Here is a 19,026-nt window from a genome sequence, read left to right as displayed (position 1 = left end):
TCATCGGGGCGTCCTAACCCAGTAGGCCGGGGGTCCTCAGGGAAAGGGGGATTTGGACACAGAGACAGACGCACAGGCGGGAAGACGCGGCCCGAGACAGAGGCGGAGGAGGGTGACGGGTCTACCAGCCCAGGACGTGGAAGATGCCCGCAAGCCAGCAGGGGCCGCGAGAGGGGCCACAGGAGGAACCCGCCTGCTGGTTCCACCCCCCGCCCCGTACCCTTCCCCAGAGCAGAGCCCGGGGAGCCCACACAGGCCGGGACACGCTAGCAGCCACTCATGATGGTGAGGACTGGACAGCCCGGGAATGGGGAGACGGAGCTCAGAGACTCTCAGGAAGGCGCGTCAGGCAGGAAGGAGCCGCAGGGGAGCCGTGAGGGGCTGCGGGCCCACGGTGCACACGGGGTGGCCCCAGGGGCTTGTTTCCCCGTAGAAGGTGAGAGGCAGGGCCAGGCACGCAGAGTGCGTGTGCACACCCATTCGCAAGTCACATGTAAGCCGGGAGCAAGACAGGGTGCAGACGATTACTGGATGAAAACACATGATGCCTGTTCATTCACGAGATTCCCAGCCGACGGACGAGGATGCGGTCTCCAAGGGGCCCCCTGGCTCCCGCCACTCCTTGAGGTCTGCGAGAGCGCCCACCATGGCAGAGGACACAGCCCCAGGACTCTGGCCCCACATCTCAGCCCCCGGGCCCGATGCCTTGGACTGAACACGGAGCCGGGCCAGGATTGAGGAAGCTGCGCCTGGGGACCCTGGCTTCAGGGAGGGAAGGAAGCGTCTCCAAGGATGTAGCCCCCAGGGTCACCAGCAGGACCCCAGGCACACCCATGCCCAGTGAAAACTGTGGCTGAAGGCGGAGGACAGGGGACGGGGCCCCTCTGGGCTTTCCCCCTGCCTGGACGCCAGTCCCCCTGCCTTCTGGCAGATGTGATGGCTGATCTCCCTCTAGGCAGGCCCTGACTCCTATCCAGCCATCCAGACCCTGCACCTGGGGCCACCAGCCCTTCCGCTGTCCCCAGAACCGCGTAGGTGGTGACCTCAAGGCTTCCTCAAGAGGAAGGCGGCCGGGACGTGGCCTCAGATGCCTCCATGGTCACATCTGCCGGGCGGCCCTGCTGTCTCTTCCTCCAGCGACGGGGTCAGCCCCTCTCCCCACCCCGCCCAGTGCCTCCTGCTCCCGCCCAGCCTCCAACGGCCACTGCCGAATCACTGCTGGCTGGTCTCGCCGCTTCCGCGCGGTCCTCTGGTCCTCGAGGGAGGGCCCAGGGAGGAGGGAGGGAACGTGGGTCTATCCTCGTGCCCTCTTGAAACAAGACCAGAAGACGTGTTCATTCCGTAGAGCAAACAGGTGTTGATGTGGGTCCCAACGCGAGACAAAACCAGCAACATTTGTTGAGTCCCAGCCTCGTCGGAGCGAAGGGAGCAGCCCTGTGGCCCCCGGGGACGGTGCTCCGGGCCCAGTGAGTGGCAGGTGCGAAGGCCTTGGGGTGGCCCTGCCTGGCTCCCGGCCGCTGTTCTGAGAAGAGCTGGGCCCTGCTGCTGCTCACCGTGGGGTCCCAGGGCAACAGGATCAGCCGGACCTGGGGGTCTCCATCTCTCACCTGGTGGGCAGGGCTCTCTGTGGGTCCCATCCGGGGACACCGGTGGGGGGAGGAGCCAGCCCCTTCCGGAGGGAGGCTCCCGGGCCTGGAGGGGCTGGTGCAGGAGGGGGCGCGGGCAGCAGGTGCAGACTCCAACAGCTTTGCCTGGCTGGCGGTTGCCTCTGAGGTGCGGAGCACATCTGTGTTCATCAGTTGGCCGACAGATGGGCCCGGTTTAATATTTTTGGATTCAGTTAGACTCAGGGCCGCTGTGAACCCATACGGAGCGCAGGTGTGAGAAGCAGCGCCCTGGGGCGGGGCGGGTGGAGCCGGGGGGATGGGGTGGGGGGTGCGCCCTTGCTGGGGGCTGGGGACCCTGCAGGTGCCCCCGGGGAAGGACGCTCACCCTGTCCCTCGGGTTAGGCTGCAGATTTCGATAGGAGCTTCTTGTGAGGCTGTGGACACCATAATCCCACAGTCGTCCTGGGCGTGATAAGAAGCCGGCCAGCGGGGCCCGAGGAGATAACTCGGAAGGGGGCAGAGCAGGGCCTGGGCAGCCAGATGGCCGGTGTCGCAGCCGATTTTCCCACCAGCAACTGCTTTTGTTACTTAATCGCGTCACAGGCAGGAAAGCACCCGCCCTGTGCCCAGTATCTCCGGGGCCACCTTCTCGGCTGGCCAGGGGAAGTTTCCAGGAACCGCGATAGCGCCGCCGGATGTGGCCCGGACTTCTCAGCTCCAATCAGGATCCTGCAGACAGCCCCCCCCCCGCCCCAGCAACTGTTTGAGATGGGAGCAGGGGGCAATGTGACCTCTGGGGGGCACGGAGGGCCCGGCCAGGAAGGTGTCCTGCGGCCAAGGCCGTCCAGTGGGACCGCCGCAGCCCTGGCCAGGCCTCTTCCTGCACTCGGGGCTCTGCAGAGAACAGCCTGCTTCCCGTCAGAACCCCTTGTCATCCCGGCTGATGGTGGGGAAACTGAGGCCCCGGGCAGTCAGCGAGCTGGCCTCAAATCACAGACGGGCAGCCAGGGCCCCGGGCACCGTGGGCTGAGTGTGCGGCCGTGGCTTCACCAGCTCGCCAACCCGCTGCTCCCAGGAGACCCTGCGCACTCCGTGGGAGCCCCTGTTTGAAGGAACACGGGCCTCTCCAGGGGTCAGCCTGCCTGTCCGGTCAGTCCTCACGACTGCACCATCACTGCTGCGCACGAGGGTCTGGCCCGAGGGGCTCCCACCCACCTGCCTCCAGCACGCACACGTGCACACACACACTCACCGCACACGCGTGCACACGCACGCACAAACACACACTCACGCACGCACACTCACTCGCGCACGCACTCACACATGCACACACGCACGCGCACAAGCACACAGAGGCACAGCGGGTCACATCTGCTTCCTGGGCCGGAGCATCCGGCCATCGGCAAACAGTCGCCGGCCCCCAGCTGCGTGTCAGCCGAGGCTTCAGGAGCGGCGGCCCCGGCGGGAGGAGACCCCAGGTGCCCGCCCTCCGGCAGGCACACACCAGTGTCCGGTGCGTGAAGGGGAAGTTAGAGAAATCAGGATGCTTCGTTTGAAAAGTAAGAATTGAGATTCTGGCTGCAGACAACGAAAGCTAACCTCTCTAGGGCCCCCAGCTCGTGCTAAGCAGTGGACGCGAGGGCGCACGGATCTCCGCCAGCCCCTGGCGCCCCCAGGGGAAGACGTTGCTGAGGACTCTGTCGTCGCAGGAGGAGACGCGCTGGGTCTGGTGTGGCGGCGAGAACAGCCACCTTCCAAGAGGGGACTCTGGGCTCCCACAGCACACGTCCCCAGCCGGCCGCAGCCCAGTGCGGGGGAGGGAGACGGCCCCCACGAAGCCCCTGGGCTTGGGGCTCGTGTCTGCGGACCCTCCGCCCAGGAAAGGAGGGACGCCGTTCCCAGGCCCTTGTGCTTCCCCTGTGACGTCCTAGGACGGGCCCCCGCACCCCCCACCACCATTCCAGGATGTGTCCTCCGTGCCCAGGGTCCACGTGCCTGAGGCCTGGGCCCTGCCACCAGGCTCGAGCCCGCTCTCAGCCCTGGGACAAACCCGCCGTCCGCCGGCCTCCTGGGTGCTGAGCTCCCACACGGCCCAGCCTCAGGGAAATGCCACCTCTCCTTGTGGGTCCTGCCCCTCTGCCTTCTCTGACCCTGTGCCCCCATCCTCCCCCTCCCCAGTGCCCATGGTGAGCTCACCCTCTCCCAAAGGCCGGGGACCCCCAGGATGCCCCCCTTGCACTCAGGCACAGCCCCGGGGCCCTCTAGCCATGAGCTGGAAGGGGAGCCCTGCCCGGAGGTTCCGAGATTTTCCCCAGGCGCCTTTTCCTCCTTCCTTGAATGCGGTGGTAGCAGGAGCTACGGTCATCGCGTGGGGTCGGCGAGACCCGCCCAAACACAAGGGACAGCAGAGCAAGGGTGGCGGGAGCCCAGGAGCCCGAGGACGTCGGTGACCGGCCGTACCCGGTCCCGACCCACCAGCCTCCAGGCTGCCCGAGAAGTAAATGTCTGGGCTTAGAAAGCCACCGTTGGCCAGAGGCTCCGCTGCTGGTGGCCGAGGGCGTCCCATCGAAACACAGAGCTCTCCCTGGGAACCCCTGGGCCCGCCCGTGTGGGGGCCGACCTTGGAGAGGACGTGCAGAGCCGAGCAGGACAGCCCTGCCGCGCCTGGCCTGGCGACCAGGGCAGGTCACCAAACCTCCCTTCGTGGGGCCTCTGCCTCCCATCTGAAACTGGAGAGGATCCTCCTGGCCGCCCCTGGCGGAGGCCGCGCCAGCACACTCCAGTCCGACCCTCCTGGCAGCCCCCGGCGGAGGCCGCGCCAGCACACTCCAGTCCGGTCCAGTGAGTCGCCTCTGAGGCCTTGTCAGCTGGGTCACTGGGGACTCCATGACCTCAGGGGAGGACATCCTCCCGGCAGAGCGGGATGGGGCTGGACACCTTAGGGGAGGGAATCCTAAGAACGGCCTGGAGGCCAGCACAGAGACGAGGCTGGAGGATGGCGTGTTCCGGACCTGGGATGCTGGGCGGCACTAGCCTTGCTTCAACGGGAGATGGGCAGCCAGCGAAGGTTCTTGAGTGGAAGCATTCCCCTTGTCCAGTCTGAGTATTGACCTCTCCGGGGACTCACAAGCGTCTCCCAATCTGGTGCCAGGAGGCTCTGTATGGAGGGGGTGGGAGGCAGGTGTTCCTGAGGTCCTCTGTGTGGCCTGGGGAGACGTCTGAGCCTCTTTCTCCCCCGAGAAGACAATCCTGCCACAGGCACCTGGTTCACCCACGGTGGCAGCCAGCACAAGTCAGGGCCCAACCAGGTCTGTCAGAGCTCAGCCCTCCCCCCCGTGCCCCCCGGGGCTGCTAAACCCGGCAGGAGGAGACGGGCCTGGCGTGCACACTCCCCCTCCCCGCAGTGCGAGGAAGCCAGGCAGCTGCGACAGGAGCCATATGGCCCAGATTCCCGCTTCCAGGAGGCAAGCAGGACCAGGACCTCAGCTCCCAGCTACTCTCCGGGCGGAAAATATTTACATCGAAATACGTCCCAATATGCCGCATTTCTGCCTCCAGCCTAGGGTTCTGTCCTCGCCAGCTGGGAGGGAGCTCTGCCTGGCTGGGGAGGGTGCGCCTCCCTGGGGAGCTGACAGCAATGTCGCGAGCAGCCCCCGACGTCGGCGCCCGGCGAGCAGGTGGGTCAGACGCACACCAGACGCACACCAGGGCCTGTGGGTTCCGAGAGGGGATGAGGAGGCCAGAGCCCAGCCTGCAGGGTGCATCGGGCTCCCCTCAGAGCCGCGTCCCACGGCCTCGGCCCACGAGTGCCCCCCAGACTGTGTGCTCGCAGAAGAAGGCCTCTCCCCCCACCCCCGAGGCACACCCAGTCACCCCCGGCCCCTTGGGGCTACTTTCCTCCCCAGCAGGCCTCACCAGGTCCCGCGTGGACTCTGCCTTTGACTTCACGGTCTTCCCTACGCCAGCTGTGTGGGACCTGCCCAGAGGACCGCCTCGTCCCCTGTGTGCAGTGCGGGGACAGCCGGCGTGTGGAAGGACAATGCACGGGGCCGGAGGTGCGGGGAGGGGTCCGCCAGGTCCCATAAAATGGGGATAACCCGTAGCAACCACCACGCCTTCCTGGTGGTGTCCGTCCCTGGGGCTGCCTCACCTGCCCCCCAGACGGAGCTTCACAGGACAGAAACTGTCTCTGGACTGTGGTTCTGGCGGCCAGGAGTCCGAAGTCAAGGGGGCAGCAGGGCCACACTCTGCCTGAAGGGTTAGGGGAAGGATGCCATGGCCTGAGACATGTTCCCACAGAATTCCTATGCTGAAGCCCTGACCGCAGGATGTTTGTCATTAAGACCAGATTGATGCATGCATTGGAGAGAGAGGGAACCACACACGGGTGAGCACAGGGAGAGGGACAGAGGGCAGAGGCCAAGCCGCCGCCCAGGCGCTCTGAAGATACGGTCTTCCCAGTGGGGACTCAGTCCCAGTGGGGCTAGTGGGGAGGCCCAGCCCCCTCTCACGGCGGTCCCTCTAAGGGAGCTTTGGACACACAGTCCTGCAGGTGACATCTACAGCGGCTTTAACCTCGAGGAGCTGATGGGTAAGTGAAGCGTGGCCCGTCCACACCGTGGCTCAGAGAATGAGCTGGCATGACCCAGAGAGGCACGGCACAGCCGATCCGAAAGGCTGTGTGTAGTGGCGGTCCAACCACCAGCTCCTGGAAAAGGTCAGAGGGTCCGTGGTCCCCCGGGCTGGGGGGCAGGACGAGCAGGTGAGCACGGGGCACCGCAGGGCAGGGAAAACACTCTCCTGGTCTGACGACAGACACGTCTTCACCCGTGTGCCCAAACCCACAGAGCGTCCAGCCCCAGGCGTGACCCACAGGTAAACTGCGGCTTCTAGGAGACGACAGGTGTCCATGCAGGGTCACCGACCGTGGCAAACGAGCTGCGCGGCTGGCGGTGCGGGCGGAGGGCACGTGGGGCCTTCCTCTCAGTTCTGCTGTGAACCTAAAACTGCTCTAAAAAATCGTGTTTAAGACAAACAAAAATCTGGCCCCGTGGAGCTGACCTTCCCGTGAAGGGACAGGTGACGCATTAAACTGATCCATAAACCGTCTACCCCGTCAGAAGGTGACACCTGGCATTGGAGAAACACCAAGCAGGGGGAGGGGTCGAGGGCTGGGCAGGCTGGAGAGGGAGGGAAAGATTCACTGGGGAGGAGCAGTCCCGGCGGAGACAGCCATTGTGCCAAGGCCCTGGGGCACCGAGCCTCGCCTGTGCGTGGAAGTGACGAGACCAGGGTGAGTAGGGGCGGTGTGGCAGCAAATGCGGTCTGAGACCCACCCCCAGGTCCTGTCCCTCCGCCAGCACACGGCTGTTGGTGTCTGGAGACCCCAGGGCACGGCGGTTTAGTGAGACCTCTGCAGACTTCCTGGGGTTTCTGGTGTCCCAGGACCCCCAGATTCCCTGCCATGGATCCCAAGGCCCCTTCCCCAGGGTCTAGCTCCCGAACTTCCTAGGGACTGGGTGCGCTCGGAGAAGCTAGATAGGGGCTGGAGGGCGTCCCTAGACATGGGGGAGTCAGCGGGAAGGCCACTTGGGGCCGGGGCCAGCTTCCAGATGGCTGAATGACAAACTGGTCACATTCTGTGATAATGTGGGGAAAGGGGGTGAGCCAGCCAGCCTCGTCCCCGCCCTCCATGATCATTGTTTTCTCCTGGGAACACCACACCCGACCTCACAGCCCCACATGGAGAACCGGGTCACCTGAGGGACCCCTGAGGGGGTAAAGTGGGGGGCTCTGGGTGCTCTGAGCTCCGTCTGTGTCAGGGAGGCCCCCACCATGCACGCAGGCATGACGGGGACAGTGTCGGCGTCCTGCTGCTGACCTCATAGGACCCCTGCACGGGCCTGGGCCACACCCCGACCCTACAGGCGTGGCTGCCTCCTGCTGTGGGGCATGACAAGGGCAGAGGTGTCCTGCGGGCCTCATCAGCTGTGGCCCAGGGTGGACAGGAAATGCGACAAAGTTGAGCCAAGGTCAGGCAGGCCTCGTGAAATGCACAGGACTTCTGAGAAGTGGCCCGGACACAGAGACGAACAGATATGTGACTCGACCCTTCTTACTGTGGTAAGAGACCTGTCGGCTGGGGCTGCCTTAGTGGCCACGTCTGGAACATAATTCAAACTGGGTCAACCACAGGGATGTTTGAATGCCTGGAACACAGACATGCATGAAGGTTTCAGGCATGGCTGTATCCAGGGTCTCACCAAAGCTGTCTCATCAGAAGCTCCAGCTTCTGCTCTCCTGGTCTCTGCCCGTCCAGGCACAATGGCCACTTCAGCCTCAAAGTCAGCCCATCACAACCCTACCTGCAGGATCACGAACTCGGCCTTATCTGTGGGTCTGCCCTGGGGAAGGCTCCCACAGGCTGCTCTGGGTCACTGGCATTCTCTTTTGATGGTGGGGTAGGTAGCATGGCTGCACCCCCCTGGGAGGAATTCCCCCAAAAGAATCAGAAGAAGTGGGTGGAGGAGAGCCAGCCCCAGGTGTCCGACTCGGCAAGTCCCATGGGGCTGAGAATTTCTGACACGTTAGCAGGGGTGCTGGTGCTGCAGGCTGGGGCCACCCTGGAAGGGCCTGCCCTCTGCCCTGGCCCTTCCGCTCTGCACCCAGGGACGTCTGGGGTTCAGAGTGACCAGATGCAGGGCGGGGACTGCTGACCCGGGGTCGTGGGAGCCGCAGGAGCAGAGGGTCGCATTGAGGCTGGCGGCTGGGAACTTGGGGAAGTCGGCGCACGCTCGCGGGGCTTGGCGGACGCTGGCCAGCCACGTGGTCCGGGGTGGCTTCCCGTGGAGGGGCTGCCGTGGGAATTTGAACCTCAGCTAGAGAAGTTGGGGACTTAAGGCATCATGTAGGTGACGGCAGAGGGGGAGGGGCCCCTGCTCTGCTCCTGGGGAACTAGAGCCTCGAGGGCACCAACCTCCAGCCGCAGCCCACACAGGGGAGCAGGCCACCAGGACAGGCTCGGGCAACGGCCCAGGCTGCCAACACCCAGAGGCCACGAGGAGCATCGCCGCGACACGGGAACGCCAGATTCCAGACACGCTGGCCTCAGCGGGATGGCCGGGCCCCCTTCAGCGGGGACGTTCTCATCCTTAAAGTGAGGCCTGATGTCGGCAGCTCGGCCGTCTCAGTGAGGCTGGGGGGCTGTGCACCCGAGCATTGCGGTCTCGAAACTTGTGTGTGTTGGAGAAAAAACGTTAGCGTGAACTCAAATTTTTAATAAGGAGAGAGAATATAAAATACACAGTTTCTTTCCTGACGGATATAGGCCAATTTCTCCCGCAACCCAAGGAGAGACCCTTCCACGTGACAGAACCACAGTGACATGCTCAGGATCACGGGGCCTCTCAGAAGCAACCGGCATCTGCCGTGTGGTGCACTGGGGAAGGTCAGGCCTCGGCGTCTCTCGTCCCCAGGGTTCCGGGCACCTGGAAGAACCTCATTCCCTCCGGCCAGTCCTGGCAGGGACCTGCATTCCCCCAGCCCACAGCTGTCTGAAAGGTCCCCCCCTGGGCCCCCTGTGCAGCCCCTCCCCAGTCTCAGGGCCGTCCCCACGAAGGCCAGCGGACGCCTCCTCCGCTCCGAGGGCCTGGCCTGTACGCTTCTCGAGCCCACCCGACTCCCCCGTCATGGACCCCTGACCAGCTCCTGTCGGGACTCAGCTTTGGCCGGGTCTCTAGTAGTTCCCAGGCCCCAAACTCTATGGGTAGAATGTTCTGGAAGATTCTAGGTGGCTGGTCAGTGCACAGAGCCCATCTCCTCCCCTTTTAAACTGTTGCAAATCCCAAGGCAGGATGGAGAGGAGAAGAGAAAGGCAAACAGGAAAACAGCATGCATGCCCAGAAGAGGGGCCTCTCTCCTGGGACGCACGGTGCCCAGGCCAGCTGAGCCCGGACGGTCAGAGAGAAACCGGACCCCGGACAGGGCCCAGCGAGGTGACTCACCACCCTCCACCTGGGGCTCCTTGAAGGGAAAGTGGTGACGGAGGGGGGTTTTCCCTGTGTGGGAGGCACCCCAGGACCCAGAGGGCACACTCTGAAGCAGGCGGCAGCAGCAGGGACCTGTCCCCCAGGAGTGCCAGGTCATGTGGGGGTGATGGTCTTCCCTCTGTGGCCGGCTTCCCCCCAGCCCCGAGCCTCTGCTAGCTCCTCTGTGGAATGGGCTGCCTGGGCCGGATGCTCCTGGCTCGGCTGGGAGTGGGCAGGGAACAGAGGGCAGGGGCGGGGTGGGGGCTCACACATCAGGACCCTCCACCCTGTGCCTCTGGCCACCCTGGGACCCAAACCCCAGCCCCCCACACCCCTGCTGACAGCTTGACCTCTCCGAGGCTCAAGGATGTGACTGGCTCCAGGCTCACGGGGGCTCAGCCGACCGTCGGGGGGACTCTGCTGTCACTCGGTCACGCTCGAATTACACCCCCTCGCAGTCCGCCCTTGCTGGGGTCAGCCCCAAAGCAGCATCTTCCTCCTGGAGGCCATTTCAAGGGCGAGGCTGCCAGGCTCTCCCTGCACTACACCCACTGCCGGCCTCAGGCAGTCCGTGTCACCCCGGCACAGACCTCCCCGGTGTCGGGGACACTCTCAGCCCTGACCCAGGCTCCCGAGGCCTGGCCTGAGCAGCTGGGCCTAGAGCACACCCCACCTTAGCGCACCAGCCACCCCGGGGTCCTGGGCCCAGTGAGCCGCCTCTTCTGCCCCAGCCAGAGAGCAGGGGGTCTGGGGGTCGAGGATTACCGGCCATCCCCCTCGGTGCTCGTGTGAAGCAGAGGCCTGAGGGTGGGAGACGGTGGGATTCGAGCCGGGAGAAGTTACTGATGAGGGCAGGGGGCCGGCCTTCAGACGCGGGCTGGTGCACTCACTCACCTATCCGTCAGGCTCGGCCGGAGCCCGGGGCTGCGCGCCCAGGACACAGCCATCCCGAGAAGAGAGGGTCCGGGCCCGTGGCTGCTTTCCCGCTGGAGCAGGGAGATGCCCACAGCAACCGCACCACAGGGTGCTCACGCTGCGGGGGGCGGGTGGTGCCCAGGGGCTGTGGGAGCCCAAGACAGGTGCTTCCTGAGGGCTCTGAGGGAGGCGTCGGGGGGTACAGTGGGTGGGGCTGGGCAAAGCCGTGGGGAGAGAAGCTGCTCCCGGGAGAGGCTTACATCGAGGGGAGAGGGACCCAGAGTGGGGGTCTCCTGGGTCACCTCTGGAGTCTGGCCAGATCTTGAGGCAAAGGTTTAGGAGGAAGAGTTGGGGGACCAGACTGGGCTTTGGGCAGATCTCGCTGCTGCGCTGTGGGAGGGCTGGGAGCCACGGGGCTGGGGAGGAGAGGCTGCTGCAGACCCCTGGGGGGTGTGGGGGTGACAGGTGCTGTGGGCAACAGAGAGAATGTCCTTCTCTTCCAAAGGACTGTCCTGAACAGGGGCTTGGGTTCACCACGCAGAACCCCCAGAAGGACTGGCTGGGCTCCATTTAGGAAGTGCTTTCTCAGGGTAACACGCATTGGAGTTGACCGTTCAAGCCTTGCCCTGAGTGGCCCTTCCAGCAGGCGGTTCTCACGGGGGCCACCGCCAACTGAGACGGGGCAGGGTCCGTATGGGAACCGGGTCATTGACTCCTCAGCATCCTGCGAGGTGGCTACCCTGGTCCTCTCACGGTCCCGGGGAGGAAACAGAACCCCAAGAGCACCCAGGAAATAAAACCAATGTTGGGGAGCCTGGAGGCCCCTGACTCCTGAAGCCTCACAGTGACAGGGTCACCAAGGCTGGAGGGCCCTGGCTGAGGCCAGGCAAGAGAGGGGTCTTCAAGACGGGCTTGAAGCATAGTTCTTTACTTAGAAGTTGGGGGTCCATGGACTTGCATAGGAAAACAAATTGTATCTGAGTCCATTAACCTCAACCCAACACTTAGCATGCGTGTAGCCATGGCGCCCTGCCCAGGATTTCGGGGCCAGCAGCCCGTGCGCCTGCCGCGGTCCGGAGCCCGCCCGGAGCGGGGCCTTCAGTGGGTTCAGCCTGCTGGGTCCCTTCACGGTTCAGAGCGTAGTTAACCAGTTAACACCCCTCACCGCTCCAAACTCATGGTTGAACGGGAAAGTATGTATATTTGAAATTGTTTAACATTTCGGCAACTGTATTTGAATATAATGGTTTCCGTAATTCTACGAGCGTTTGTGTTCTCAAAACAGTATTTGGAGAAAAGGGCCATTATTTTGGTTCCACCAGTAAAGGGGCCTGCAGCACCAGGAGGGCTGAAGCTGGTGGTTCAGGGTCAGCCTCCTCCTGGGCTGTTCCCAGTGTGGGCTCCGGCCAAGCCGCTCTCCCCGCCACCGGGAGAGGCACCATCAAGTGACGGCAGCCAGAGACCCCTGGGGCCCTTCCCCGTGTGAGCATTTTCCACAATCTGCCCAGCCGAGCACATGCTGCCTTCCTGGTGGCTCTGGGTTTGCCCAGTGGCCCCTGAGCTGGGCAGTGGGGGGGCGGGGCAGTTAGTCCTCAGGTGGCCCCGTCTGCTGGGTACTCAGTAAGCACAGGCGGTCGGGATTTTTCCCGCCCCTCCCTGTTGTCCACCACCATTCAGCCATACCGCACTCAGGACTGGAAAGCAGAGGTTGGCAGCCATCTGGGCTCTGGGCTAGAAAGTGCTGGTCCTGTAGGGTTCCCATGGAGCTGCTCACACCCCCCCACATCTGACCTGTCCTGGAGCTTATATCGTCTGTGACTTCTATCTCTCTTTTGGGGGCTTTGCAACGGAGGACATCACCTTTGTGGGCCCAGTCCTCCTCTATAAAGCAGGCTACGTGAGATTTGCATAGAATCACGCTTCCACTGATGCATCCATCCACTCGAACATCCATCCATCCGTCCATCCATCCATCCACACATCCATCCAACCATCTGCCCATCCACCATCCATCCATCCGTCCATCCATCCGTCCATCCAACCATCCGCCCATCCATCCATCCATCCATCCACCATCCATCCATCCATCCATCCACACATCCATCCATCCGTCCATCCATCCGTCCATCCAACCATCCGCCCATCCACCATCCATCCATCCGTCCATCCATCCGTCCATCCAACCATCCGCCCATCCATCCATCCATCCACCATCCATCCATCCGTCCATCCAACCATCCGCCCATCCACCATCCATCCATCCGTCCATCCATCCGTCCATCCAACCATCCGCCCATCCATCCATCCATCCACCATCCATCCATCCATCCGTCCGTCCATCCGTCCGTCCATCCATCCAACCATCCATCCATCCAACCATCCATCCATCTGTCCATCCATCCGTCCATCCATCCGTCCATCCATCCATCCACCATCCATCCATCCGTCCATCCATCCGTCCATCCATCCAACCATCCATCCATCCGTCTGTCCATCCATCCATCCAACCATCCAACCATCCATCCATCCATCCATCCGTCCATCCACCATCCATCCATCCACCCAGCAGTCATGGGGGCTCCTATATATGCTGGCAGAGGAGGCAGAAGTAATGGAGTCAGCCTAACAAGGTCCTTGCCGACCTCCATTCAGTGTCATCTCCTTCATAGTCCCCCACTGGCCTCCCTCTAGCTCTCTGGTCATCCTACAGATTCCTGGAAGCCTGGAGGTAAGACTGCCTCAGGGCCCCTTACATGGAATGTTCTCCCCCAACATCCCCAGGCGCAGCTCCTAACGGGTCCCTCAGATGCAGCTTCCCAGCGACCCTCCGGGACTGCCTCACGGGCCACATCCATTGAGGACTTATTGATTGTCTCCTGTAGGTTCCCAGAAAGCAGGGCAGCTGCGTAACCTCCACGTGGCCCACAGGGACTTGTAAGGGAGAGGGGAAGGACCACAGGTCGGACGGCGGTGGTCTTGGAGGGAGTGGCGTGGGACAAGCCCGGGCAGACACAGCACCCCACCCCCTCCCGCTGCAGCCACTTCCTGCTTGGCTCCTTATCTCCCAGCTCTGAAAGCCACAGCCAACGTCTGCTTCCCCGCAAGCACCAACTGCCTGGCCAGGGAGGGGAGGGCACGGAGAGGGCAGGTGCCCCCAAGGTGCCCACCAAGGGCCTGGGCACTCCCTACCCCCCACTCGGGGAGACTACGCCTTCCAGCCCAACCCCCAAGAGCCCCGCCAACTAGAAAAGCAGGCCAGACAGGCGGCCTCTTCCCGAAAGTGGAAGTGTCCCATCTGTTGGGGGTACTCCCCGCAGGTGTGAGCCCCAAGCGTCTGACCCGGGGCGGGGGCTGTCCCGCCGAGGGGCCGAGCCGCTGGTCTCTGCCCCCAAAGCTTTCTCCCCACCAGCTCGGAGGGGCCTCGCTGAGCGCAGGTGGGAAAGAGCAGGAGAGACGAGGTCCCCGCAAGCTGCTGGCCGGGGGGCAGCCATGCGCGGGGCCCTCCCCTGCACACAGGCCAGGCCTGAGGCCCCGCCAGCACCGCCCTGGACCAGGGAGGAGACCAGCCACGCAGGGCAGGCAGGTTGGGCCTAGGACGCTCAGTCCTACCCTGAGTCCCAGCACCACGAGCGAGGAGGGGCCAGGAGGCACCGGTGGGGCTCAGGGCCAGGCCCGCTCACAGGACCCCTCTTTCCCTGGGACCCTAGGGGGAAGGGGTGGGGCGTAGGCCACCCTATGGGGTAGACATGCATGGGGCAGGGGCTTCCAGGAACAAGCAGGGTCTCGTCCCAGCACCAGCTACAGACGGACCCCCACAGAATCCGCCGTGACGACAGTGGGCCCAGGAAACGACGGCAGCCGGGAAACACCACGGGTGAGGGCCTCACTCGGGGCTGCCCCCCTTCTGTACAACTTGAAGGACTCACCACATGCAGGCATGACCCACGGATTCGGTGTGAGAGGGTCAGCATAGCCCAGAACCCTCCAGCCAGCCTTGGGCCGGCCGGCGGCACACCTCCGGCCGCCGGATGGAGCCTGCCGCTGCGACTGGGCGCTCAGGAGGGCCGCCCATGGGCCGGTGCTGGACATGGGGCACGCCATCTCCTGCACGAGGCCCCCTGCCCCCCGCTGCTGTCCCAATGCTGCCTTCAGCACGTGGCCTTTTTGTCGCCTGTGGTGGAATGTCTAGTGGGGACGGGGCTCCAGGACACAGGAGGTCTGAAAGGTCACAGAGGACTCTGATACGGTTTCTGGACCCTCAGACTGGGGGAATATCTCTAGTACCCTCAGCACATCCCAAACAAATGGGCCAGTCTTCTCCGAGGGCGCCCGTTGGGAAGTGGGGAAGGGTTTCCCAGGAGCCCCCGGCCAGGAGGCCAAGCACAGAGAGAGGTGTCTGCCTGGCCTGCAGCGGTCCTTCCCGGGTGGGAGGGGGCCAGGAGGCCCTGGGCAGCTGAGGGAGAGCCCAGGAAGCCGGGGTGGGGGGCACGGCTGGTCAGGGCGCCCCACCGAGTCCGCCTCGGGGGCAGGGCCAAGGCTCAGGGAAGTGGCCCCAGAAAGGAGCTCTGGGGAAAGTCTGGCTGAGGACAGGGGAGGAAAGAGGCATAAACCATGCAGGACGGACACTGTCCCCCAGTCCTGGTCGAGGAAGCATGGGCTGCCTGGGGCTCCAGGTGGGTGGGGTGTCCCCCGGCTGGCGGCAGGAGGAAGTTGTTGGAAGTCAGACCGGAATGGCCGAGAGGGAAGGCCGGGCCGGGCCGGGCCCAGATGGTTCCTGTTGAGGAAGCGGTGGGCACAGCTGCCTCCTCAGCCCCCAGCCGTGCTATCACGGTGACACAGCTGGCTGCCCCGCCTGGGCTGCGGGGAGACCTCCCCCACCGGCGCCTCCCCGGCCCGCCCTGCATCACATGAGCCCCTCCAGCCTCCCGCCCCTTCCCCAGGCTGGCGAGCAGCGGCTGCGAGAAGGCCCGGCGCTGTCTGTGGGGCAGAGGCCTCCGGCGGTGAGAGAGCCGGGCTGGCTGCACCCCCTCGTCCTTCCCTCAAGGTCCCTTGAGGTCAGGAAGGGCGCGCCCCACCTTCGCCGGCCCCTGGAAGGCGGCCCGCCTCTCGCCCGGCGCCAGGATTGTCTCCCAGAGCCACCCCCAGACCCATGTCCCAGGCCTCCCCGCAGCTGGACGGCGGGCTCCTGGCGTCCACCAGCTGCTCCGTGCCCCGGGGTCCCAGGAAGGGCGGCCCAGGTAAGAGGACGGCGGGGAAGGACCGTGGGAGCAGATGGCGGGAGTGTGACATCTCCGGGCTGCCGCCGCCGCCCAGCTCTGCTGACAGCAGGGGCTGGCCGTGTCGAGTCACCTCAAACACCAGCAGGGCCTCCCCCCGGGCGCCGTCCCACACAGCTGGGACAGGTGGCCCCGGGAGGACCTGGCAGGTGCCGGGCTGGGTGCGGGTGCCCCTCCCTGAGGCACGGGCTGGAGGGGGCCCTGCTCAGGCCCATCTAGGAGGGAGTGGGCTCTGTCCTCCTCAGCGGGCAGGGTCCCAGGAGTTGGTGAGGAAGGTGGTGTGCAGAGGAGTGGAGGTGCCCCTCCTTCTGGGAGGACCCCAGGATGTAGAGGTGGACGAGGACACTGAGGCCACATTGAAGAGGGCCTGGCCCAAGGCCCCTGGATCAAGGGACGGTCCAGGACCCAGCCCCGGTTCCCACCGATAAGCAATCTCTGCCAAGACTCCCGCCCTTTGGAGCCAGTGCTAGAGGGAAGGGGGGGCGGGAAGGGCCCAGGCCCTGCACCCCACCCTGGGCTGCGGCTCTGGGCGGAGGCTTCTTGGACACCCCCGGCCCCCACTACCAGGTCCCAGGGGCCTTGTAGGACCTCATCCCAGGACTCAGGGGGCGGCCCCGCTCCCCAGCCACGCCACGTGGCCATGCTCCAAGGAGCCTCTGGAACCTTCCAGAGCTCACAGCCCCAAGTCCCACGGTCACAGCCATGTCCGGAGTCCACATGGGCCCCTGACGCCCCCGATGCTCCTCTACAGGGATCACCTTCCCCACCCTGCTGCTGTCCTGGGGCCCAAGGCCAGCCCCTGACACAGGCCTCCACTGGTCACCTGGACTTCCCAGACGAAACACCGGCTGTGCAAAAGCCCACTTGGCACACAGCCACCAGGTGCGGGGGATCCGGAGCCACCACAGGGAGGTGCCAGGTGGCCAGCCCTGGACACGGTCCCCTGCCCCTCAGGCCGGTCTGCTGCCACGGGTACCACACGCCCCTCCCTCCCTGGGGCAGCCCCCCCACCCCGCCCCGGAGCTGGCAGCCTGCTTCTACCGCGGGGCCCTGGGTCCAGCCCTGCCTCACATGGGCCTCAGTTTCCTCGTGGGTCAGATCCTGGCCTCACACCCCGAAGGCGTGTCGGAGCAGCTTCCCCGAGGCTGGGGAGGGTGAGGGCAGACGGGGTGTGTGTGAGGGCCGCTGAGCTCTTCTGTGTGAGTGGGGGGCCGGGCTAACCCGTGGAAGGAGTCGGAGGCCGGGAGGTATCGCGGCTGTGCGCACGTCATCACGGTGCTGGAGGGCTGCAGGCACCGAGAGCCGACTGTCTGGGCGGCCCCTGATGCCGAATCCCCGCCACTGACTTACTGGCCCCGCGGTCCCCGTGCCCCGAGCTCCCTGCTCCCTCGGGGCCTCACGGAGCCCTGCGTACTTGGCTGGTGCGTCGGACTGGCGGCTTCTGTGGGCCCGGGGGTCCCAGCCCTGGTATGCTCTGACCCGTGGGAGTTCACACGCTGTCTTCCCTTAATCGCCTGGATCCATGGGATGGCCTCAGCCGTGCTGGGGGACATGGTGGCCCTCGGCCGGCCCATGCCCCTGGGGCTCTGCGACGCTGGGCGGGAGCAGCAGGTGGGATCCAGCCAGGGGGCCTTTGGAGGCCTGGGGGACAGGTCTATGGGCAGCACAGTGTGACCTTGAAGTTTCTGGGGCCCATAGGCACCCCAAGAATCCATCAAAACCTTGGAGACCCCAAAACATATGAAGTGCTTCTAAACTGTGAACAGAACAGAAAGTAACATCCCCTGTCAGTGAGCAAACGTCTCTGAACGCCGCTCGGTGGGAGGCAGGCGCCGGGGTGGGGGCAGGCAGCGCTGCACCTCCGGCCACCAGACCCCGCTGCTGGGCGCTGGGTTGGCCCCTGAGCAGCCTCACCAGGGCCCTGGGGTCCTGGCCAACCTGGCACCACCTCTGCTGGTGGCAGAGGTCAGGACCCCACAAGGTGGCGGACCCGTTCTGCGTTATGGAAAGGGACGGCCCCCTCTAGAGGAGTGTTTACTTTACTCGGATTTATTAGGCGCCTACTGTATGCACTGGGAGCTGTGCTGATTCCAGCAGCGCACTCTGCACATGGGGAGACTGAAGGCTGGACTGCCGTGACCCCTGAAGAGCAGGAGGTGGGAGCCAGGACACCTGCACAGGGGCTGGGACGGAAGCCCTGAAGGCCCCCGATGACTCTTGGAGCAGGGGAGGCTGGAGGGCAGCTTACCGTGACCAGCCTGGGGGGAAACTGAGTCAGGCCTGCTTTGTGTCACCAGAGAGGGACGAGGTGGGGTCTGCGTGGCAGAGCGCAGCCCGTGTGACCAGGGAGATAGCGAGCCGTCCCTGGAGGAGTCCAAGTAAACGCAGGCTGGGGCGTGCGTGGGTGTGGCCAGATCCCAGGGCAGGTGCCACCCTGAGTGGAGCGGGGCAGAGCTCGGGTCCGCGGGGAGGGGGGCTCAGAGGCCACCACAGTCGCCGAGAGCACAGGCTCGGCCTCCCCAGCACACGCGCCCGTCCCCTCACTGTCCCCTCCAGCCTCCCCAGGGGCCACGGCTCTGCAGCATCTCTCGGCTGGGCACGCCCTCCCCCACTCTGTCAGTTTCCTGGGACAAATTGCCTAAACCAGGTGACTCAGAAAAGAAGTCTGTTCCCTCCCAGGCCTGGAGGCCAGAAGTCCCAAATCGAGGCAAGGCCAGGCCCCCTACAGAGGCTCCTGAGGCTCCCACCGTGGCCACGTGCCTCCGCCTCTGCCGCTGCCTCGCACGGCGTCGCCTCTGTGTCCCTACGTCCTTTCCTCGCCCTGGAAGGACACTAGTCATTGGATTTGGGGCCCCGCGATCCAGGTGACCAGATCTCCAGCTGTTCCCTCTGCGTCCAGGCAGCAGGCTTGGGGAAAGGTGCCCAGAGCCCATACGGCCCACCTCTGTCAGCGCCCGCGGTCAGGACCTGGGCACAGAGCCTCCAGCTGAAAGGGAGGCCCGGGGCCCCGAGGGGAGCAAGGCTATCCCTGGCCTAGCCCACAGCATCCCCACTTATCACTCGGCCACGGTCCCTGGCCATGCTCGCGGGACTGTCAGGACACTGGCAGACTCCGCAGGGAGGCCCTGGGCATCTGGCTGGGGGTGTGCAGGAGGCCCTCTCTGCAGTGGCAGCCAAGGGCCAGTCAAGCCCCTCAGGGGC

At 64.8% G+C, this 19,026-nt stretch overlaps 1 protein-coding gene across 4 annotated transcripts in view; it reads left to right on the top strand.

Annotated features, from left to right (window-relative positions):
* Nucleotides 1–15,292: 15,292 nt before the first annotated feature.
* The window catches only part of CBFA2T3 (CBFA2/RUNX1 partner transcriptional co-repressor 3), a 79,973-nt gene continuing 76,239 nt past the window's right edge, over nucleotides 15,293–19,026 (top strand). For 2 of the 4 annotated variants that reach the window (XM_045076447.1, XM_004753806.3), the window contains exon 1: nucleotides 15,296–15,786. In XM_045076447.1, the coding sequence (XP_044932382.1) occupies nucleotides 15,699–15,786 (88 nt within the window). In that variant the 5' untranslated portion in view covers nucleotides 15,296–15,698. Of the gene's footprint in view, nucleotides 15,787–19,026 lie in introns of all 4 variants that reach the window. The other 2 variants (XM_045076453.1, XM_045076449.1) reach the window with 2 other exon arrangements.

This window comes from Mustela putorius, unplaced genomic scaffold, assembly GCF_011764305.1.
Source record: "Mustela putorius furo isolate JIRA1106 unplaced genomic scaffold, ASM1176430v1.1 tig00000174_pilon_pilon_pilon, whole genome shotgun sequence".
NCBI classification, from domain to species: Eukaryota; Metazoa; Chordata; class Mammalia; order Carnivora; family Mustelidae; genus Mustela; species Mustela putorius.
This window is presented reverse-complemented; position numbering and strand designations above follow the sequence as displayed.